Source organism: Chiloscyllium plagiosum, unplaced genomic scaffold (genome assembly GCF_037043375.1).
Source record: "Chiloscyllium plagiosum isolate Xiang-an unplaced genomic scaffold, Cpla_swu_hap1 HiC_scaffold_20, whole genome shotgun sequence".
Classification (NCBI taxonomy): Eukaryota; Metazoa; Chordata; class Chondrichthyes; order Orectolobiformes; family Hemiscylliidae; genus Chiloscyllium; species Chiloscyllium plagiosum.
The window spans coordinates 65,707,194-65,732,371 of NW_028270158.1; the positions used below are offsets into that span (position 1 = coordinate 65,707,194).

At 44.3% G+C, this 25,178-nt stretch overlaps 1 protein-coding gene across 3 annotated transcripts in view; it reads right to left on the bottom strand.

Annotated features, from left to right (window-relative positions):
- LOC122560473 (protein tweety homolog 3-like) overlaps positions 1–25,178 on the bottom strand; it is a 307,798-nt gene that overhangs the window by 71,449 nt on the left and 211,171 nt on the right. For all 3 annotated transcript variants that reach the window (XM_043711109.2, XM_043711111.2, XM_043711110.2), the window contains exon 8: positions 7,840–7,895. In XM_043711109.2, the coding sequence (XP_043567044.2) occupies positions 7,840–7,895 (56 nt within the window). The remainder of the gene's footprint in view (positions 1–7,839; positions 7,896–25,178) is intronic.

Here is a 25,178-nt window from a genome sequence, read left to right on the forward strand (position 1 = left end):
AAGTTAGATGAAGTAAGAAGTAAGTGTTACAACAAATGGATATTGGCACTTTAAGGATTAATTTAAAAAAGTGTTTGTTTAATTTAAGTCCTGAATAATCCCTTTTGGGCTACAAAGTAATCCTCATGGTAGTGTGTTGGACTGAACCATCTTCAGATACTTCACCAATGATCTGCCCTCAATAAGCTGAGAAAATAGGATGTTCACGACCATTTGTCACTCCTCAGGTAATCAAACAGCCTGTGTACAAATGCAGCAAGACCTGGGAAATATTTAGGTTTTAGTTGACATTAATGTCACACAAGTGCCAGCCAATGATCATTTCCAACATGAGAGAACCTTGAAGTTCAAAAGCATTACCATTGCTGAATCTTCAATACAAACATCCTGACGATTATACCATTGACCAGAAACTGAACTGAACTGCGTGGAATTGAAGAGGACATCCTTCCACTCGTGGGTCTGAGATGACTAAATCGCTTAACTGGTGACTGTGCACACCCTGCCACAGGAGGTGCAGATGATGTTTGAAGGAGCAGGGGGTAAGATGTTCTGGTTTTTACATGCTCCTTTCATGCTTTGCACTTAGCCTCCATCTGGCCTGTCAAAATACGAAAATGGTTGGTACCTTTGCACAGTGTGGACTCTTGGGGTTAAGAGATTCCAACAAATCAGCGGGATGATTGCATTTGTTTCAGGGAGAATCTAAGGATGCCTTTGAAACATTTCCTATGTCCCCTTGGTAACCACTTGTCAAAACAAATCTTACTCGTGGGAATCTGGTTTAGAGTCTTGCATCAGTCAAACAGAATAAAAGTGGCCCACCCAAAAAGATAGTCAAACGTGTGCCAAGGTCTGGGAACAGGACGTTGCCACGAGGTCTTTTATTTATCTCGGATGAAGTAGGGAGTCCATTATGATCAGTCCACACTCTCAGGACTTTGTCAGGAGGAGGAGTCCAGTAGTGTTTGCCTTCTATTTGCCTTCTTTGCCAATTACACCTGTCCCTCTGAGCTCTGGCACTGACATCACCAAGGAGAATCGGTTCATCTCGCTCTGGGACCTCGGACATTGACTGATCAAGGTTGGAAGGGAACATTTCACTCCATTCCTTGTTTCTGCAGTTGGGGCGTATGAACCAATGTTGGTGGTATGCTGTTTCTGGGTTAGAGAAAGCCAAACCAGTTCAGGTTTTACTCAAGAAACCAAGTGCATGGAGTCAGCATTTTTCCACAGATTTACTTTTCTGGGAAGATATACCCAGAACCTCAATCCAATATGGCGGTGGAGTAGGACACTTCAACTGGAGCAGGACAATTTAACTGGAGCTCTCCTGCTTACTTCTGGTTTCCTTCTTTTTTTTTTCCTCTTATTTCTTTTTCTATTGGAATTTCTTCCTGGACTTAGCATGGACCCGGCAAGGCGCCTGTGGCAGTGCCTTGGCCCAGTCTCTCGGAAGCTCATGGCAGTGTGTTGGCCCGGTGTCTTGGCATCTTGGCATGCGAGTGAGTCCTGCCTGGGCATGTTCCTGAGGCACCAGTGGGATATTGGGGAGGCGGCAGTGTCTGCAGCACTGATGGCATTGTGGCCCAACTTGGGAAGAGCAAACGGAGATCCCCAGATATCTGCAGTGGTGACACTGAGAACAGGCAGCTGAGGTCTTTTGCAGAGCAAACTAAGAGAAAGTGAGGACTACAGATGCTGGAGATCAGAGCTGAAAATGTGTTGCTGGAAAAGCGCAGCAGGTCAGGCAGCATCCAAGGAGCAGGAGAATCGACGTTTCGGGCATGAGCCCTTCTTCAGGAATGAGGAAAGTGTGCCAAGCAGGCCAAACGGACCCCACCACCAGGGATATATTTCCCTCCCCTCCCCTATCAGCATTCCGAAAAGACCACTCCCTCCGTGACTCCCTCGTCAGGTCCACACACCCCACCAACCCAACCTCCACTCCCGGCACCTTCCCCTGCAACCGCAAGAAATGCAAAACTTGAGCCCACACCTCCCCACTCACTTCCCTCCAAGGCCCCAAGGGATCCTTCCATATCCGCCACAAATTCACCTGCACCTCCACACACATCATTTACTGCATCCACTGCACCCGATGTGGGCTCCTCCATATTGGGGAGACAGGCCGCCTACTTGTGGAACGTTTCAGGGAACACCTCTGGGACACCTGGACCAACCAACCCAACCACCCTGTGGCTAAACACTTCAACTCCCCCTCCCACTCCACCAAGGACATGCAGGTCCTTGGACTCCTCCATCGCCAGACCATAGCAACACGACGGCTGGAGGAAGAGCACTTCATCTTCCACCTAGGAACCCTCCAACCACAAGGGATGAACTCAGATTTCTCCTGTTTCCTCATTTACCCTCTCCCCACCTTGTCTCAGTCCCAACCCTCGAACTCAGTACCACCTTCCTAACCTGCAATCTTCTTCCTGACCTCTCCGCCCCCACCCCCACTCCGGCCTATCACCCTCACCTTAACCTCCTTCCACCTATCGCATTTCCAATGCCCCTCCCCCCAAGTCCCTCCTCCCTACCTTTTTTCTTAGCCTGCGTGGCACACTTTCCTCATTCCTGAAGAAGGGCTCATGCCCAAAACGTCGATTCTCCTGCTCCTTGGATGCTGCCTGACCTGCTGCACTTTTCCAGCAACACATTTTCAGCTCTGATCTCCAGCATCTGCAGTCCTCACTTTCTCCTAGTTTGCTCTGCAGGAGACCTCAGCTGCCTGTTCTCAGTGTCACCATTGCAGATACCTGGGGATCTCCATTTGCTCTTGTGGGCGGCACGGTGGCACAGTGGTTAGCACTGCTGCCTTACAGCGCCTGAGACCCGGGTTCAATTCCCGCCTCAGTCGACTGACTGTGTGGAGTTTGCACATTCTGCCCGTGTCTGCGTGGGTTTCCTCTCACAATCCAAAGATGTGCAGGTCAGGTGAATTGGCCATGCTAAATTGCCCGTAGTGTTAGGTAAGGAGTAAATGTAGGGGTATGGGTGGGTTGCGCTTCGGCGGGTCGGTGTGGACTTGTTGGGCCGAAGGGCCTGTTTCCACACTGTAATGTAATCTAATCTAATGTAATGTAATCTAATCTTTTCCCAAGTTGGGCCACAATGCCATCAGTGCTGCAGACACTGCCGCCTCTCCAATATCCCACTGGTGCCTCGGGAACATGCCCAGGCAGGACTCAGTCGCATTCCAAGATGCCAAGACACCGGGCAAACTAAGCAAAGGACTCAAAGACCGTTGAACGTTTAACCTTACTCCTTTATTTTCTAGTTTAAGAAAATTTTTTATGTTAGCTATTATTTTATTTCTTTGATTTTCTATTTATTCCAGGAAGGTAATGTTTACTATTTTAGTTCAGTTTCTCGTACTACTTTGTACCTAAGTATTCTGTACCTCGTATCTTTGTACCTAAGATGGCACTATTTGTGGCAACAGTGTACACATTTCATTGTTCTCCTTACTTGAGTACACATAACAAATCTTGTTCTTTGAGCTGATCATCTCCTGCCTAGCATGTCTCACTCTGACTGCAATGTCAATGTCAATGCCCAGATATCCCAGGGCATAATCCAGGTCTGTTGCTGCTGGGATGTCCATTGCGTTCCTGAAGTTCAGGGCCTAAGATTTCATTCTGAGGCGGTGGAAGATGCTTGTATGTGGGTTCTTCTAATGTGGAGTGGCCATTGCACACTGACTAATGCACAGTCCCAGTGAAGCAGAGTCTTTGCCTAATGGCAGGGGTAACCGAGATAATTGGACACCAGGCTATGCTACATGATTAGATTAGATTAGATTAGATTACTTACAGTGTGGAAACAGGCCCTTCGGCCCAATAAGTCCACACCGACCCACCGAAGCGCACCCCACCCATACCCCTACATTTACCCCTTTTAACCTAACACTACGGGCAATTTAGCATGGCCAATTCACCTGACCCGCACATCTTTGTGACTGTGGGAGGAAACCGGAGCACCCGGAGGAAACCCACGCAGACACGGGGAGAATGTGCAAACTCCACACAGTCAGTCGCCTGAGTCGGGAATTGAACCCGGGTCTCTGGCGCTGTGAGGCAGCAGTGCTAACCACTGTGCCACCGTGCCGCCCACAAAGTGAGAATAACACAAGGGTGGATCAGAAGTTAGGCATTCTAACTCCCCAGATTCTTTCCACCATCAGAAAGAAGATAGAAGGCTTGGTGTCATGGTGCAATGACAAAAAACCTCTCTCTCAGTGTCAGCAAAACAAGAGAACTCAGGATGAAAGGAGGAGAACATGCCTCCATCTACATCAATGGAGCTGAGGAAAAGTGTCATGTTCCTAGGAGTGACAATAACCAACTTGCCCTGGACTTCTCACGCAGATATGATGGTCAAGAAGGCCTTTTCTTCCTCAGGCGGTAGAGAAACTTTTGCACGTCCAGAAGGATCCTCACCAACTTTTACAGATTCACCACAGAAAGCATACTATCAGAGTGCATAACAGCCTGGCATACAACTGCTCTGTCCAGGACTGCAAGAAACTACACAAGGTTGGTGCATAGCCCAGACCATCACAAAAGCAAAATTCTCATCCACGGACCCCCATTTACACTTCTCATTGCCATGGAAAGGCTGCCAACATCATCAACCCCAATAATGCTCTCCTACAACCTTACCATCCGGCAGAAGATACAGAAGCTTGAACACATGCACAAACAGGTTCTAGAACATCTTCCCTGCCATTATTAGACTGCTGAATGGACTCTCTAATGTCAAATAATGTTGATCTTGCTTTGTGCACCTCCTATGCAGCTGTAACCTTGTGTGCCTCACCCTGACTAAGCATCCATGATCTCTAGGTCCTTGTTTGCTATGATCCGCCTGTGTGGCTCACAAAACAAAGCTTTTCACTGTACTTAGGCACATGTGACTACGATATATCAAATCAAATCAATTCTAATCACCTACAAGGCACAAGTCAGCAGTGTGATTGAATACTCTCAATTTGCTTGGAAAAAAATCATCCAGAACACTGTAGCCTACCTGAATGGCACCCCATCTCTTATCTTAAACATCCAGAACTTTCACCACTGACACACAATGGCAGCAGTGAGTACCATATTCAAAGTAACTTACCCAGGTTCCTTTGACTGCATCTTCCAAACCTGTAATCTGCAGCTCCCAAAGACAAGGCAGTAGATGCTTGGATATACCACAATTCTACGTTTCTCTCAGGCCACTCACCACTGTCTTTCCTTGACTGTCACTGGGTCAAAATAGCAGAACTTCTTTCTTAATGACACCGTCAGTGTCCCTACACCCATAGATCACCTTTTCCAAGGCAATTAAGCACAGATAACACATACTGGCCTTGTCAGTAACATCAACATCCAACAAAAAAAAATTTAAAGTTACTTTTTGCTTCAAAAGACCTCCTGAATATAGCTGAGCAAGTCTGCAAGTTTAGCAATGACAAGTAGAATGTATTATCCTGAGCATCCAGGTATATACACGCAATAAATACAAGAGTAAGCATGAGCTAGAACTGCTTACTAACGTCCTGCCCTTTATTTGGTGAGGAACAAATTAAGATTTTTGTTCATAAAATCAACAGCATTCTAAGTTACATTCCACTGAATGATAAATCTCAAAATACATTTAGTTACTCCAAAATTTTAACTCTTCATGGAGAAAGATTATCCGATGGCAAGACAACTGTTTACACAAACAATGGTTTTGCTTCTGATGCAATATTTGTTCTCTAACAAAAGTCATTGCATAATGGGGCTTCTTCTCACTGATGGCTGCGTGGCTATTGCATAAAAGTTTTTTATGATTGCTTGACTTCAAAAACTGTCCTGAGTTTGCAGTGCTAGGGTGAATTCTTATGCTTCTAGTGTATAAAAAAAGTAGTTGAATTGGAAAGCATTTAGATGTACAATGATAAACAATGATAAACAATGTCACCCTACTTTCAATTTATTTTCCTCCATTCTGTTTACAATACTGGCCATGTCTGTCTTAATCTTTGCCATGTGTGCTTCACTTAAATTTCCCTCTGGCCTTTCTTTGTGTATATTTTTTGATTGGTCTAGGCCAGAGCAATTACTTGCATTAACACTATTCTTTCCCTTGACTCCTCTCAGACTTGTCTGTCCCGTTTCTTGCCCTTCCTGTTCTGTCACCTTTACCTATTTTTCTAAACAACCTGCTCAGTTTCTCTGGAACCCTACACCTTAGCCATTATCTCAGACTCAAATCCTTGTGGTTTAATCCTACAATTACGTGCTGCACCTTGCTTGGCATTCTCAGAAGGGTAATCATTGACTTCCCTCATGCAGGATTCCAGCTGCCAAGAGAGGAATAAGTTGATTAGGGATAGTCAGCACGGTTTTGTGAGGTAGGTCGTGCCTCGCAAACCTTACTGAGTTCTTTGAGAAGGCGACCAAACAGGTAGATGAGGGTAAAGTAATTGATGTGCTGTATATGGATTTCAGTAAGGCATTTGATAAGGTTCCCCACGGTACGCTATTGCAGAAAATACGGGGCTATGGTATGGAGGGTGATTTAGTGGTTTGGATCAGAAATTGGCTAGTTTTAAGACAGAGGGTGGTGGCCGATGGGAATTGTTCATCCTGGAGTTCAGTTACTAGTGGAATATTGCAAGAATCTGTTTTGGAGCCACTGCTGTTTGTCATTTTTATAAATGACCTAGATGAGCACGTAGAAGGATGGGTTAGTAAATGTGTGAATGACACTAAAGGTCAGTACAGTTTTGGACAGTGCGGAAGGATGTTGCAGATTACAGAGGGACATAGATAAGCTGCAGAGCCTGGGCTGAGAGGTGGCAAATGATGTGGAAGCATCGGATAGGGTGCAGAGAAGAATTACCAGGATGTTGCCTGGTATGGAGGGAAGGTCTTACGAGGAAAGGCTGAGGGACTTAAGACTGTTTTCATTAGAGAAAAGAAAGTTGAGAGGTTAACAAGATGATCAAAGGATTGGATTAGAGGAATGTGGGCAAATGGGACTAGATTAGATTAGGATATCTGGTCGGTATAGGTAAGTTGGACCGGTCTATTTCCACGCTGTAGATCTCTCTGACTCTAAAGTTTGTTGACCTTCATTGCAGGGAATTTGAGTACAAGAGAAACAATGTCTTGCTGCAAAAGTATTGAACCTTGGTGAGACCACGTCCAGAATACTTGATCTCCTTATCAAAAGAAGGACTCACTTGCATTAGAAAGACTGCAAAGAAGGTTTATTAGACTAATACCTGGAATGGAAGGATTGTCTCATGAGGAGAAACCAAAGAAACTGCATACTCGAGAGTTTTGGGAAATTGAGAGGTGGTCTTATTGAAACTTGCAAATGCCTTGCATTTGGCAGGGTAAATGTAGACGGCATGATCCCCATGAATGGTAAGTCTAGAACCAGGAAAGACAGCCTCAGACTCAGGGGTTGATGATTTCAGAGTAAGGAGAAGGAGCTTCTTCACTCAGTGATGAATCTTGGTAATTTTCTTGGCAAGGAATCTGTGGAAGCGCAACCTGTGGATCATTCACTATCTGTTTGAACAGACATCGTGGGCTGAATGGCCTAATCCTGATGCTACTCCTTACATTATATTGCTTGTCTGCTGTAGCTGTGGAAAATGCAACAGTTCAACTATGTGGTTATGGTGGCAGCAATTTTATATTTGAATGTAAATTATTAATGTTAAAAATTTATCTGGTTGTCAGCTATGTCAACTGCACAACGAGGTATACTTTCCCTTTGAAGACTACATGCAACAAAAAAAATCCAACTGAGATGCAAGAAATCAGCATGCAGACATTGACTCACCTGTTGAAAGGGGTTTGGGTATCCAACGTTGCATACCAGGTAGTAATTTAAAACCTCTGCAGAAAGAGAAGAAAGGAAACTGAAAAAATTCAAGAATATTTCATATTCATTTGATGCTTTGAACAGAAATAGACAAGATTAATAAAAAGCCAGATAATTTCAAAATACAAACTTACAAAATGTACCCCTTCAAAGAAAATTGTAAGAGGAAAACAGCAAAATAGATCAAACATTTGAATTTCTGCATAGTAACAGTATTTGATGACTAATAAATGAGGGAATATGAAAAATTCATCACCACATAAAAATTGGTAATTTTGAAGCTATTACCCACAAGTTGGCAAAAATAATTGTTGCAACTCTATATTCTGTTTCAACCACAGGAAGCTGACAGGCAATATTATATGCACATGGTCTTCAATTCAGAAAACAGATGAGCTTACATGGCAGCAAGCAGAGCTGAACTATCAGTCTTCCAATCTGTCAAAGATCTCAATATCCCGCTTAGCTTTCTAAATGTTTTCAGCACGTCAGTTTGCTTACATAGTTGTATAAAATTGAATCACGACAGAAGCATCAATGACACACAAAATTGGGTCAGCATCTGTTGTACGGATTATTTTAAACTTGACATTTTGTTTAAACATAAAAACTCATGTTTCTTCTCTCTGATCAAAGATGTTGTTTTCCAAGTTGGCTTTCATAAAGTCTATGCCTTCAATATTACCCACAACAAGAAATGAAACATTATCAACAATCTGTTGCTAGAAATTAACTACATATTAATGAAATGTAGCCTTGCAATGAAAATAGCATCACCTTTTCTAAGTACCTGGAATATACAGCAGACGTTTCACGTGAGAAAGGAAAGTTGTTTTTGTTGTTCAACACAGTTCAGGATGCTGAATGCAGGGTTCCGGAATTTTCATCCATTATCTTCCTAAAGTATCAATATGCTTACTTATGCATTTCTAGCTTAGTTTTCAGAGTATATATAGCATCATACTGTACAGAAGAGGTCCTTCGGCCCATCACATCTGTACCACTAAAACAATGCTGAATCAGGCAGCATTTGGCCGACAGCCTTGAATGTTGTGACATTTCAAGAGCTCATCCCCAGTATTTTCCAATGGTTGTGAGGTTATCTGCCTCAACTATGCTCCTAGGCGATGCAGTCCAGACTCTCACCACAATTTGGGTGAAAATAAATTCCCCTCAACACCCTTCTAAACCTCCTGCTTTTCATATTAAAATTATGCCCCCTTATTATTGACCCTTAGACTAAGGGAAATCTCTGCTTTCTAATCACCTTATCCATGACTTTCATAACTTTATCTCTATCAGGTCCCCCCTCAACCTTAGCAGGTACAAATTACTGTAGATCCTGGAATCTGTACTGAAAACAACAAATGTTGGACATCACAGCAGGTGGAGAGATAGAAAGCTAATGTTTCTAGTCTAGATGACTCTTCATCATATCTGAAGTGTGGAGGGAAAAGCATTTATGTTACAGTTTGGAAGTGGTGGGGATGGGGGTAGTTGGTGTAGGGTGCTGATGGAGACAAGCTGTTAATAGTTCAGATTAAGTGATAAGTATGTTAGAATGGCAGAACAATGGTGTGTCTCCTGCCAGACTTGAAAGGACAGTAAGTGGAATGGGGGAGAAAAGGGATAATGACAAGCTGAAAGGGAAGAAATGGGAGTTGGTTCACAATTTAAAGAGGTTGAACTCAAGATTGTGTCTGGAATCATATGTGGGTCAGATGTAAGGACAGGTATTAGTGTGTGTGTGTGTGTGTGTGTATGTATGTAAGTAATGGATGGTGTAGCACGTGGGGTGGATTCACATCAGGGGAGACAAATTCTGTGCAGCCCACAGAAGCAGTCCTGTTGTTCTTGACCCCACAAGAGAAAAGGATCAAACCAAACTGGGTTTCCTCAGAGTGCTTCAGTTTCCCCTCAGTCCAAGGATGGATTGGCCTCGCTAAATTGCCCGTAGTGTTCAGGGGTGTGCAGATGGCTGGATTAGTCATGTGAAATGCAGAGTTACAGGGAACAGGAAGGGCGACCGAGTCTGGGTGGGATGCTATTTGGATAGTCGATGTAGACTCGATGGGCCGAATGGGGATTATATGATTAAGTCCTGAAGACTGTAAAGTGGGTAGTCTGAAGATGAGACGTTGTTCCCCCGGTTCATGCTGTGATTCACTGGAACACGCCAGCATGCTGAGGGCAGACATGTGGGCATGCAAGCAGGCCGCTGTGTTAAAATGACTGGCTACAGGAAGGTCAGGGTTCTGCTTGCACACCGGAGGTGTTCCACAAACCCAGGCTGCGTTTGGTTTCTTTATTGTCAAGTAGGCCACATTGGGTGCAGTGAATACAATACACAAGTTTGTAGGAGGTACAGATGAAATGACACTTCACCTGGAGAAACTGTTTGAGCCCTTGGATGAGGAGCAGGGCAGGTTTTGCACCTTCTGCAGTCACATGGTGACATGGTGGGGGGAGGGGGATGTTGGTGGCTGTCCAATTGACTCAAGTGTCCAGGAGGGAATGATCCCTGCAAAATGCACACAGAAGGAGTAAGGGAAAGATGTTTTTGATGGCGGCGTTCTGCAGGAGTTGTCCGAAATGTCAGAGAGAGAATGTTCCTTTGAATGCAGAGGCTGGTGGGATGACAAGTGAGGACAAGCAAGGGTGATAGTTTGGATGAGGTTGAAGGCCCTGTCAATCACATAGAACATAGAACATAGAACATAGAAGAATACAGCGCAGTACAGGCCCTTGGGCCCTCGATGTTGCGCCGATCCAAGCCCACCTAAACTACACTAACCCACTATCCTCCATATACCTATCCAATGCCCTCTTAAATGCCCATAAAGAGGGAGAGTCCACCACTGTTACTGGCAGGGCATTCCATGAACTAACGACTCGCTGAGTGAAGAACCTACCCCTAACATCAGTCCTATATCTACCCCCCCTTAATTTAAAGCTATGCCCCCTTGTAATACCCGACTCAATACGCGGGAAAAGGTTCATACTGTCGACCCTATCTAACCCCCTAATCATCTTGTACACCTCAATCAAGTCACCCCTAAACCTTCTTTTCTCTAGTGAAAACAGCCCCAAGTGCCTCAGTCTTTCCTCATACGATTTTCCTTCCATACCAGGCAACATCCTGGTAAACCTCCTCTGCACCCGTTCCAATGCCTCCACATCCTTCCTATAGTATGGCGACCAAAACTGCACACAATATTCCAGATGCGGCCGTACCAGAGTCTTATACAACTGCATCATGACCTCAGGACTCCGGAACTCAATTCCTCTACCAATAAAAGCCAGTACGCCATATGCCTTCCTCACCGCACTATTTACCTGGGTGGCAACTTTCAGAGATCTGTGTACATGGACACCAAGATCCCTCTGCTCATCCACACTACCAAGTATCCGACCATTAGCCCAGTACCCCATCTTTTTGTTATTCTTCCCAAAGTGAATCACCTCACACTTAGCTACATTGAATTCCATCTGCCACCTTTCTGCCCAGCTCTGCAGCTTCTCTATATCCTGCTGTAACCTGCCACATGCTTCCTCACTGTCAACAACTCCTCCGACTTTCGTATCATCCGCAAACTTGCTCACCCAACCTTCTAACCCCTCTTCCAGGTCATTTATAAAAATGACAAACAGCAAAGGTCCCAAAACAGATCCTTGCGGAACACCGCTAGTGACGGCACTCCATGAAGAAACTTTGCCATCAACTACTACCCTCTGTCTTCTTCCATCCAGCCAATTCCTAATCCAAACCTCCAACTCACCCTCAATGCCATATCTCCGTATTTTCTGCAGTAGCCTACCATGGGGAACCTTATCAAACGCCTTACTAAAATCCATATATACCACATCTACCGCTTTCCCCTCATCAACCTCCTTCGTCACCTTTTCAAAGAATTCAATAAGGTTTGTGAGGCACGACTTGCCCTTCACAAAACCATGCTGACTATCCTTGATCACATTATTCCTATCCAGATGTGCATAAATCCTATCCCTTACAATTCTCTCTAAGACTTTGCCCACAACAGAAGTGAGACTCACCGGCCTATAGTTACTAGGGCTATCCCTACTCCCCTTTTTGAACAAGGGAACCACATTTGCTATCCTCCAGTCTTCTGGGACTACTCCTGTAGACAAAGAGGACATAAAAATCAAGGCCAATGGCTCTGCAATCTCCTCCCTTGCTTCCCAGAGAATCCTAGGATAAATGCCATCAGGCCCAGGGGACTTATCTATTTTCACCTTTTCCAGGATTTCCAACACCTCTTCTCTACATACCTCAAAGCCATCCATTCTACTTATTTGTTCCTCAGTATTCTCATCGACAACAATGCCCTGTTCCTGAGTGAATACTGAAGAAAAGTATTCATTCAGTGTCTCCCCAATCTCTTCCGCCTCCACACGCAACTTCCCCCTACTATCCTTGACTGGACCTATTCCTACCCTAGTCATTCTTTTATTCCTAACATACCTATAGAAAGCCTTAGGGTTTTCCCTAATCCTATCTACTAAGGACCTTTCATGTCCCCTCCTTGCTGCTTTTAGCTCTCTCTTCAGGTCCTTCCTGGCTACCCTATAACTCTCAATCGCCCCAATTGAACCTTCACGTCTCATCTTGAGATAGGCCGCCCTCTTCCATTTAACAAGGGATTCCAATTCCTTATTAAACCACGGCTCCCTCGCACGACCCTTTCCTTCCTGCCTGACAGGTACATAATTATCAAGGACACTCAATAGTTGCCCCTTGAACAAGTTCCACATATCATTTACACTCTTGCCTTGGAGTCTACTTTTCCAAGCCACACATCCTAAGTCATGCCTCACCGCATCATAATTTCCCTTACCCCAGCTATAATTCTTGCCCTGTAGTACACACTTATCCCTCTCCATCACGAGTGTAAAAATCACCGAATTATGGTCACTATCCCCAAAGTGCTCACCTACCTCTAATTCTAACACCTGGCCTGGTTCGTTACCCAGAACCAAATCCAGTATGGCCTCACCTCTTGTTGGCCTGTCTACATATTGTGTCAGGAAACTCTCCTGCACACATTGAACAAACACTGACCCATCTAACGAACTTGAGCTATAGCTTTCCCAATCAATATCAGGAAAGTTAAAGTCCCCCATAACAACCACCCTATTACTGTCACTCATCTCCTGAATCACCTTCCCAATCCTTTCTTCAATGATTCTAGGACTATTAGGAGGCCTGTAAAAGACTCCTAACAGGGTGACCTCACCTTTCCTATTCCTAACCTCAGCCCAAACCACCTCAGATGGCAAGTCCTCATCCATCGTCCTTTCCACCGCTGTAATACTATCTTTGACAAGCAATGCCACACCTCCCCCTCTTTTACCCCCACCTCTGACCCTACTAAAACATTTAAATCCCGGAACCTGCAACAGCCAATCCTGTCCCTGTTCTAGCCATGTCTCCGTAATAGCCACAACATCGAAGTCCCAGGTACCAACCAACGCTGCAAGTTCACCTACCTTATTTCGTATACTTCTTGCATTGAAGTATACACACTTCAAGCCACTTCCCTGTTTACAGGCACCCTCCTTGGAAATTGATGCCATGTTCCTCACCTCCCTACACTCCAGGCCCTGCACCCTGAAGCTACAATCTGGGTTCCCATGCCCCTGCCGAGTTAGTTTAAACCCCCCCCAAGAGCACTAGCAAACCTCCCCCCAAGGATACTGGTTCCCCTCAGGTTCAGGTGTAGACCATCCTGTTTATAGAGGTCCCACCGTCCCCAGAAAGAACCCCAGTTATCCAAAAACTGGAACCCCTCCCTCCTGCACCATCCCTGAAGCCACGCATTTAATTGTTCTCTCTCCCTATTCCTCGAATCTCTATCACGTGGCACGGGTAACAAACCAGAGACAACAACTCTGTTTGTTCTAACTCCAAGCTTCCAACCTAGCTCCCTGAAAGCCTGTCTAACATCCTCAGCACTCCTCCTACCTATGTCGTTGGTGCCAATGTGGACCACGACTTCGGGTTGCTCCCCCTCCCCCTCCAGGACCCGGAAAACACGATCAGAGACATCACGTACCCTTGCACCTGGGAGGCAACATACCAAACGTGAGTCTCTCTCGTTCCCACAAAACCGCCTATCTGTGCCACGAACTATCGAGTCCCCAATTACTACTGCTCTGCTCTTCTTCACCCTTCCCTTCTGAGTAACGGGGACAGGCTCCGTGCCAGAGACCTGAGCCCCGTTACTTACCCCTGGTAAGTCATCCCCCCCACAAGTATCCAAAACGGTATACTTGTTCTTGAGGGGAATGGCCGCAGGAGGTCCCTGCACTGGCTGCTTCCTCCCAGTCCCCCTCACTGTAACCCAGCTATCTGCCATCTTTGGAGTTACTACTTCCCTATAACTCTGATCTATGACCCCCTCTGCCTCCCGAATGATCCGAAGTTCATCCAACTCCAGCTCCAGTTCCCTAACACGGTCTTGGAGGAGCTGGAGATGGGTGCACTTCCTGCAAGTGTAATCGGCAGGGACGTCGATGGCATCCCTCACCTCATACATGTTGCAGGAGGAACATTGCACTGCCTTCACTGCCATCCCTCTAAAGCTAACTGTTTAAACAAAAACTGTATCTAAATAATACAAGCAAAATTCAGCACTTACCTGCTTGCCACAACAGATGTTATTATTAGGTTAGAGGAGGAGGGCGGGTGGGAGGCACTACCCGTGTAGTGCCTCGGGTTCCTCTCCTTCACGCTTTTAAAGGGGGAAAAAAACTAACCCAGCTAAGCTTACACTAACTGCTTCCGGGTCTCGGCTGCCCCTCTGCTTGCCGTCAAGCATTGGGTGGGAAACCATAGTCATGGAAGAAGCAAGCCAGAAAACAACCTGAGCTTACCACTCTCTCTTCATAGCTGAAATGCTCCATTCCAGGCAATATCGTGGTGATTCTCCTCTGTACTCCCTCCAGTGCAATCGCATCCTTCTTATAGTGGGGTGATCAAAACTATACACAGCACTCCAGCTGTGGCCTAACCAAAGTTCTGTACAACTCTGATACAACTCCCTTGTGTTTATACTCTATGCCTCAAGTGTCTAATATGCCTGGTTAACCACCCTATTAACACGTCTTGCAATCTTCAGGAATCTGTGAGACACCTTGATCCAGCGTCTGAACTAAGACCCTTTATCACTGGAAGATTGGAGATCATTAGATTAGATTACATTACAGTGTGGAAACAGGCCTTTCGGCCCAACAAGTCCACACCAACCCCCCGAAGCGAAACCCACTCATACCCCTACATTTACCCCTTACCTAACACTACGGGCAATTTAGCATGGCCAATTCACCTGACCCTGCACATCTTTTGGACTGTGGGAGGAAACCGGAGCACCCGGAGGAAACCCACGCAGACACGGGGAGAACGTGCAAACTCCACACAGTCAGTCGCCTGAGGCGGGAATTGAACCCGGATCTCAGGCGCTGTGAGGCAGCAGTGCTAACCACTGTGCCACCGTGCCGCCCATCACTGGATTGTGAGCAGAGTGGATCTTTATGCTGGCTTTGGCCTAACATTTTGGTGACTAACCAGCCAGAGCTATGGCCTAGCATTCATAGATGGTTAATCTCACTGTGTAGAATTCTCTTGAATGAATAATTTATTGTCACATATATCGAGGGAGACACAATGAAAACTGTTGTCACCACAATCTGGCACCATTTGAGATCTAAAAGAATAGAAAGAAAGTACTTAAAGAGAGTTCATCTTCATTGGCTCAGATCCCAAACACTCCAGGACTAATGCAAGGTCCCCACTCCGGCCTACTGCAGCCAGGAGCCCCCAGTCTTGGCACCAACACCACCCCACGTTCGAACAACCCACCATTGATGGAAGACTCCACACTCCTGGCCTACCGCAGCTAAGAGGCCTCACTCCACCAGTGCCACAGGCGACACCCCGCTGCCAATCCAGGAGCTCATTCATTGGCCCTCCGAGCTAGGAGTCACCGCCAACACTGATCCAGCCAACTCAACTCTAGTGGTATATTACTCATTATCTGACTATTGAGTTTTGAGAAGTTTCTCACATCGAACAAGGAATACTAACACTTCCCGGATACTAGTTGCAAAATAATCAAATGTGTGACATTCTATTTTTAAAGCAAAGTCTTTTCATCATGTAATGAGTTTCCTTTAGGTCCAGAGCTGATTTCAAAGTAATTTTTACTAAATAAACTGGCTTCTAAATCTTCATTAATAAATATAACTACCTTCCAAATATTGAGAAGGCCTTTTTCATTGCTTCCTGCCGTGGGTGTAAATGATGGAGTTAGAATGGTTGTGAGACATATGATGTCCAACACTTAGGTTTTGGTAGCATAAACTTGATACTTTAGATTACACTGAACAATGCATATGAAACAAGTATAAGCAGGATACCAAAGCTGCCATTCAACATTTGTTCTTCCAGCTTGATGGATCTTTTATAATGTACTGCAATTCACAGCATTAGATTTAAATCACACATCTTTCTAATAAATCATAACAGTGGCACATAGGCTCAAATGGCCAGAAGTGACAATGAAAGCCGTAGACCCCCAAAGATCAATAAGGTGTCGCCGTCCAGCAAGAAAACTGAAACAAGGAGGGACAGGCTTGGAGGGCCGAAGGGCCTGTTGCAGAGCTGTACTTTACCTCGAGATCCTTCATATATATCCTATCAGCTGGTGCCACTGCATGCTGCCCTTGGAGCAGCTGTGGGGGGTTTGAGACTGTCACACATCTCCTTTGGAATTTGCCTTTGCAAACAAAGTCTGAAGAAAGGTTTGCGTCCAAGGTTCGGCCTGAGCAGTGCCATGACATGGGAGTCTGTGCTTTATGGGTTGTTCTCCAGGACGCGCAAAGAGACAAACATCAACTACACCTGGAGAACCATCAATTTGTTCTGTCTGAAATTGGTTGGTCTTCCAGAACAAGGAGTTGACGCTGACCGAGTGTTGCATACTGGTATCCTCTAAGGTCCAGGACTATTTGCTGAGGGATGCACTAAAGCTTGGGGCAGCTGCACCAAGGCACAGTGGGAAAAGACCACCGTCTGAGGTCTTCCTGCTGAAGGTAAATAAGGGGCCATTTATCGGACCCTCCCACTGTCTCAAATAGAACATAGAACAATACAGCACAGAACAGGCCCTTCGGCCCACGATGTTGTGCCGAACATTTGTCCTGACATCTCCCCTATACTTTCCACCCTTCACCTTAAATTTATGTCCCCTTGTAACACTCTGTTGTACCCGGGAAAAAGTTTCTGATTGTCTACTCTATCTATTCCTCTGATCATCTTATAAACCTCTATCAAGTCACCCCTCATCCTTCGCCGTTCCAACGAGGAAAGGCCTAGCACTCTCAACCTATCCTCGTATGACCTATTCTCCATTCCAGGCAACATCCTGGTAAATCTACTCTGCACCCTCTCCAAAGCTTCCACATCTTTCCTAAAGTGAGGCAACCAGAACTGCACACAGTACTCCAAATGTGGCCTAACCAAAGTCCTGTACAGTTGCAACATCACTTCACGACTCTTCAATTCAATCCCTCTGCTAATGAACGCTAATACACCATAGGCCTTCTTACAAGCTCTATCCACCTGAGTGGCAACTTTCAAAGAACTATGAACATAGACCATAAGATCCCTCTGTTCCTCCACCTCACTAAGAACCCTACCGTTAACCCTGTATTCCGCATTCTTATTTGTCTTTCCAAAATGGACAACCTCACACTTGGCAGGGTTGAACTCCATCTGCCACTCCTCAGCCCAGCTCTGCATCATATCTAAGTCCCTTTGCAGCCGACAATAGCCCTCCTCACTATCCACAAAACCACCAATCTTCATATCATCTGCAAATTTCCTGACCCACCCTTCGACTCCCTCATCCAAGTCATTAATAAAAATTACAAACAGCAGAGCACCCAGAACTGATCCCTGCGGAACTCCACTTGTAACTGGGCTCCAGGCTGAATATTTACTATCTACCACCACTCTCTGACTTCGACCGGTTAGCCAGTTTTCTATCCAATTGGCCAAATTTCCCTCTATCCCATGCCTCCTGACTTTCCGCATAAGCCTACCATGGGGAACCTTATCAAATGCCTTACTAAAATCCATGTATACTACATCCACTGCTCTACCCTCATCCACATGCTTGGTCACCTCCTCAAAGAATTCAATAAGACTTGTAAGGCAAGACCTACCCTTCACAAATCCGTGCTGGCTGTCCCTAATCAAGCAGTGTCTTTCCAGATACTCATAAATCCTATCCCTCAGTACCCTTTCCATTACTTTGCCTACCACCGAAGTAAGACTAACTGGCCTGTAATTCCCAGGGTTATCCCTATTCCCTTTTTTGATCAGGGGCACAACATTCACCACTCTCCAGTCCCCTGGTACCATCCCCATTGACAGTGAAGACGAAAAGATCATTGCCAACGGTACTGCAATTTCCTCTCTTGCTTCCCACATAATCCTAGGATATATCCCGTCAGGCCCGGGGGACTTGTCTATCCTCAAGTTGTTCAAAATGTCCAACACATCTTCCTTCCTAACAAGTATCTCCTCTAGCTTACCAGTCCGTTTCACACTCTCCTCTTCAACAATACGGTCCCTCTCGTTCGTAAATACTGAAGAAAAGTACTCATTCAAGACCTCTCCTATCTCTTCCGACTCAATACACAGTCTCCCACTACTGCCCTTGATCGGACCTACCCTCGTTCCCGTCATTCTCATGTTTCTCACATACGCATAAAATGCCTTTGGGTTATCCTTGATCCTATCTGCCAAAGATTTTTCATGCCCTCTCTTAGCTCTCCTAATCCCTTTCTTCAGGTCCCTTCTGGCTATCCTGTATCCCTCCACTACTCTGTCTGAACCCTGTTTCCTCAACCTTATGTAAGCCTCCTTCTTCCTCTTTACAAGACATTCAACCTCCCTTGTCAACCAAGGTTCCCTCACACGACCATTCTTTCCTGCCTGACAGGTACATACATATAAAGGACACGTCGTATCTGTTCCTTGAAAACTTCCACATTTCCACGGCATCCTTCCCTGACAGCCTATGCTCCCAACTTATGCTCCTTAGATCCTGTCTTACAGCATCGTAATTACCCTTCCTCCAATTGTAAAACCTACCCTGTTGCACGCACCTATCTCTCTCCATAACCAAGGTGAAAGTCAAAGAATTGTGATCACCATCACCAAAATGTTCACCCACTAACAAGCCCATCACTTGTCCCGGTTCATTACCGAGTACCAAATCCAATATGGCCTCCCCTCTGGTCGGACAATCTACATACTGGGTTAGAAAAGCTTCCTGGACACACTGCACAAACACCGCCCCATCCAATTTACTTGATCTAAATATTTGGGAAGGTGAAATCGCCCATGACTACTACCCTGTGCCTTCTGCACCTTTCCAAAATCTATTTCCCAATCTGTTTCTCCTCATCTCTGCTGCTATTGGGGGGCCTATAGTAAACACCCAACAAGGTGACCGCACCTTTCCTATTTCTGACTTCAGCCCATACTACTTCCAAAGGCAGATCCCCCTCGAACTGCCTTTCTGCAGCCGTTATACCATTTCTAATTAGCAGCGCCACCCCCCCCTCCTTTTTTACCACCCTCCCTAATCTTACTGAAACATCTGTAACCAGGAACCTCCAACAACCATTCCTGTCCCTCTTCTATCCACGTTTCCGTGATGGCCACAACACCATAGTCCCAGGTACCGATCCACGCCTTAAGTTCACCCACCTTATTTCTGATACTCCTTGCGTTGAAATGTATATGTAAATATTAGTGTTGTATGCATAATAGAGATTTTAGTTTTTTGGATAGAGTCCAAGTCCAATGATTTGTTTGTTTATTTGATATGCAACAGACCCAAACTACATTTGTGACAATGTATATGTACACAAAGATTTATTTATGAATAAAGTATACTTTTGAAATAGGAAAAGGAAATGTGGCAGATGGTGGAATTAAAAATCAACTAATGACACTTAGAATTGCAACTTATTGTGTTCGTCCTGGCGATCATCAAACTATCATTGATCATTGTAAAAACCTACTTTGGCTCTCTCATGTTCTTTAGGGAAGGAAATTTGACATCCTTACCCAGTCTGGTATTTATGTGACTCCAGACCCACAGTCTTAAATTGCCAATTAAATGACCTAGCAAGGTAGTCAATTCAAGTGAAGTTAGGATTGAGCCACAACATTGGTCTTACCAGCAATTCCCAGATCCACGAAATAAGTTTTAAAAATAATTAAGCATTTTTTATTTCAGCACTGTACAGTACAGCTCAGCTGTCAGGTGATAAGGAAGAGATACTTTTCAAAACAATTTTCAAGAAATGTAGGTTATTTTAGTAATGAAAACATTCTGTTTCATTGCAAATTGACATTAGAGTTGTGTCTTTTTTAAAACACCGCACCTGATCTTAATTGAAGTTTAACTGCATGAGAAGACTATTACATAACCTTAATACTTACTGGCTGACAAGTTCTATATTTCGCAGCATAATTAAGCAACCCATTGAAACATATATCATGATCACTATCTTCTATCAATACATTTAAAAACAACATTGAAAATAAATCAATTTTGAAACAATGTATATTAAATTATTCAAAATGTAAGGAAGACTTCTTTTCTGCTTTCTTTTGTACTTAAAAAAATTTCTATAAAACATCTTTAAGTAATTCTCTCTTTTCTAAATTAAGTATTGTTACACTCTGAAAACACTCAGTAGGTCAGGCAGCAACTGTGGAGAATCAATGGCCTGATATTCCATTGGCCAGATAGTCTTTGGAGCAGCCCAGACTGGGGTAGTGCATCAGGACCCTGCAGAATCCTAAATGCAACAAATTCAGAAGAAATTCCAGGAAATCGAAGATTGCAATTCCCCTACATCTTGAACTCTCTGAAACAATCTATTAATGATCAAACATTCAGACAGTTCCACCTCTATTAAGTTAGTTAACCAGGAAAGGTTGATGATTAAAAATACCTGCAGACCACATTGCTGACCCAACTTTCCACACAAATACTCAAGTCCGTATTCCCGACCCCTTATACCTGCAATGCTCCACATCAGACAGCCTCAAATTACACGTTCCAGACAATCTGTTATGAGAGTACGGTTCTCCTAGTTCATCTCACTGAGAACAGGTAGTACAATTATTTGCATGACAGTGGTGTAGTACAAGATCACAAAGTAACACTGTCACTTATTCCAGCATAGTTGGTAATCAGCAAGATGTTCACTTGCCCATGTCTAACCTATTAACACCACCACAGCCCAATGTGGCATTGATAAGGATTTTCATGGGCTGTATCCCAAGTACACACAACTGTGTTATCACCTCTGGTGGGTCTATCATGCTGGTAGGATAGAACATGCTTAGGGATGCTGATAAAGTAGGTCAGAAGTCACCATATTTGAGAGTTTGACTGTCAGGCCATTTACTTGACTAGCTTATAGGACATGTCTGAGGGTTTCAGGACTCTGGAGTAACCCTGTGATAATGTCACAGAGCTGCCCTTCATTGGGCATCAATAGCAATATGCTGTTGTTTAGGAAGACAGAAAGAAACACATTGAGAGCTCGGCAGAAGCATGAAGATTTTCATTTCCAGACTAACTAACTGGATTTAAATTCCCCTCCAGCCATGGTAGGATCTGAACTAATGTCTTCAAATCATTGGCTCAAGTTTTTGGGTTACCAGTCTAGCGTGATAATCACTAGCATCACCATGCTGTACTCTTGTACTGAATTAACTAATGAATGGGGAATTGAGAAGTGACCATGTTCAGAAATCCCAACACAGAAGAAGAAATTCCGAACCAGTAAAAGGATTGTTTTTAGGAATAATTACAACCCGATTATCTAGCTTATTTAAATCAAAATGGACCATATATATCAAGACATTAAATAAATCAGCAGTGCTTTTTCAGTCACAGTAGAAGTTGTTCCTTCCTAGTTACTACCTCTCTGTACACAACAATAGACATTTTGTCTTCGTTACAGCTGATGAGAGCAGGCAGAGCAATGACCCTTTCTGATGAACCATAAAGACTGGCAAAGCTATCTTAGAAACTGTATGAGGCTCTATAGAATAGCACAGCTAGGAAAATCAGTTCTAAAAGAATACAAATTACAATTCCAAGTTTGCTAGATTTATAATAAAAGGCATCACCATTGAAATTCCAGCTTATTCATTTATTTATAAGTGAAAATGCCTTGACCTTACCGATGTGTAAGTCTTCACCACATTCCTTTACTATTTTGCTTACAGTGAGGCACAGTGGGTCAGTGGTTAGCACTGCTGCCTTACAGCACCAGGGACCCAGGTTCAATTCCCCCTCGGTTGACTATCTGTGTGGAGTTTGTAATTTCTCCCCGTGTCTGCATGGGTTTCTTCCTTCCAGGTGCGATGGTTTCTTCCCATGGACCAAAGATGTGCGGGTCAGGTGAATTGGCCATACTAAGTTGTCCCATAGAGTTCAGGGATGTGTAGGTTAGGTGCATTAGTCAGGAGTAAATATAGGGTAGGGGAATGGGTGGGTTACTCTTCGGAGGGTCAGTGTGGACTTGTTGGGCTGAAGGGCCTGTTTGCACACTGTAGGGATTCTAATTCAATTCTACCTGCGGCATTTGGATTAGTTCCTCAAACTGAAGTGAGGCTAGGAGCTTTCAGTTAGCCTCAGCAGTCATATTCAACTTAGGCTTTATCATCTCATGGCTATAGTCAATAAGTAGATATAAGAAAGCTTCAAGAATTTTGCTGTTATTGGAATGCCCACTTTGAAGCTCTGCTCTTCTTTCAAATGGTAATTCTATTTGACTCGTAAATCTTGTTCACCTTCTGCTGTCTGTTTCCCAACTTGCGTTCAATGAGGCACCTCCTGAAGCTTGCTTGGACTACCACATTGCTTTCTTTTGAATTCAACACGAGCTGAATTGATATCATATAGATTAAACTGCAGGTATAATTCAGGTGCACCAATGATTCTACACTGAGTTCAACAAATCTAGATCACAATTCTAGTGGTGGTTGATGGGAAATGTTCATTCTGGAGTTCAGTATTGCAAGTCTCTGTTCTGGGACTACTGTTGTGTCATTTTTATAAATGACCTAGATGAGGGCAGAGGAGGATAGGTTAGTAAATTTGCGATGACACAAAGGTTGGTGGAGTTGTGAATAATGCTGAAGGATGTTGCAGGTTGCAGAGGGACAGAGATAAGCTGCAGAGCTGGGCTGAAAGGTGGCAAATGGGAAACTGTGAGGTATTCACTTTAGAAGGGGCAACAGGAATAATGGTAAGATTATTGGTAGTGTAGATGAACAGAGAGATCTTGGAGTCCATGTACATAGAGCCCTGAAGGTTGCCACTCAGGTTGATAGGGTTGTTAAGAAGGAATACAGTGTGTCAGCTTTTATTGAGAGAGGGATTGGGTTTTGGAATCACAAGGTCATTGCTGCAGCTGTACAAAGCTCTGGTGCAGCCGCATTTGGAGTATTACGAACTGTTCTGGTCCCTGCATTATAGGAAGGATGTGGAAACTTTGGAAAGGGTTCAGATGGGATTTACCAGGATGTTGCCTGGTATGGAGGGAAGGTCTTATGAGAAAAGGCTGAGGGACTTGAGGCTATTTTCATTACAGAGAAGTTTGAGAGGTGACTTAATTGAGACATATAAGGTAATCAGAGGGTTAGATAGGGTGGACAGTGAGAGCCTTTTCTTTGGATTGTAATGACTAGCACAAGGGGACATAGCTTTAAATGGAAGGGTTACAGATATAGGACAGATGCGAGAGGTAGTTTCTTTACTCAGAGTAGTAGGGGCGTGGAATGCCCTGCCTGCAACAGTAGTAGATTCGCCAACTTTAAGGGCATTTAAATTGTCATTGGATAAACATATGGATGAGAATGGAATAGTGTAGGTTGGATGGACTTCAGAATTGTTCCAAAGGTCGGTGCAACATCGAGGGCCAAAAGCCTGTACTGCTCTGTAATGTTCTATGTTGTAATTGTAAAGATCTCAGCGAATGGCAATACTAGACAAGTTAGATCCCAAAGCAGATTTGGCTTGATAATCAGAAGTTTGTTTTTTTTTGCTTATCAGCGGTCATTCACAACAAACTTACATGAGGCCGCCACTGTACTTTTAACAAAAGAACACTAAGGTTTATTACAAAAAAAGAGAAAAAAAAGCTGTTGCACAATCCAAGAACTATTTCAGAGAACTACATTATCAAACCTTTGTTCTTCCCAAAACAAGCTACTTACTCAGCTCACTATTACTATTGGACAAGAGTTCTTCAAACTCATGACTTCAACGATCTTGTTGGATACCTTCCTCTCTGACACCACCATAGCTGTCTATTTGTGAAGTTTCTTCTAAGCATAGAGTTATACGTACAGATGCAGATATTTGGGTCCAACTCATCTATGCTGACCAGATATCCTAAATTAATCTAGTCCCACTTGCCAGCATTTGGTCCATATCCCTCTCAACCGTTCCTATTCATGCACCCATCCAGATGTATTTTAAATGTTGTAATTTTACCAGCCTCCACCATTACCTCCAGCAGGTCATTCCATACATGCACTACTCTCTGTATGGAAAAGTTGCCCGAGGTCCTTTTCGCTCTCACCTTAAACCTATGTCCTATACTTTTTGACTCCCTGACCCTAAGGAAAAGACCTTGGCTATTTTCATCCTATCCATGCCCCTCGTAATTTTATAAGGCCTCCAACACTCCAGGGAAAATAGTCCCAGCCTGCTTGGCCTCTTCCTATAGCTCAAAACCTTCAACCCCAGAAACATTCTGGTAAATCTTTTCTGCACCCTTTCAACTTTAACAACATCTTTCCTATGACAGAGAGACCACAACTGAATGCAGTATTCCAAAAGTCTCCTAACCAATGTTCTGTACAAACACAACAAGACATCCCAACTCAATGCAGTGACCAATAATGGCAAGTGTACCAAATGCCTTTTTCACTACATGCAATTCCACTTTCAAGGACCTACGAACCTGCATCTAAGGTCTCTTTGCCTCTTCTACCCTGACTGTTAGGATACTGCTAAACTAACAACACCTCTGTTGTATTAGACTATTTCTTCTCTGAATGAACCAATGTCAGGGCTACCCTCTCTTGCGGGTGTAATATCAGAATTAGTATTGCCCCTCAAACAGGACCTGCTTATCATTTAAAAATCGCACGGTTCATTGGA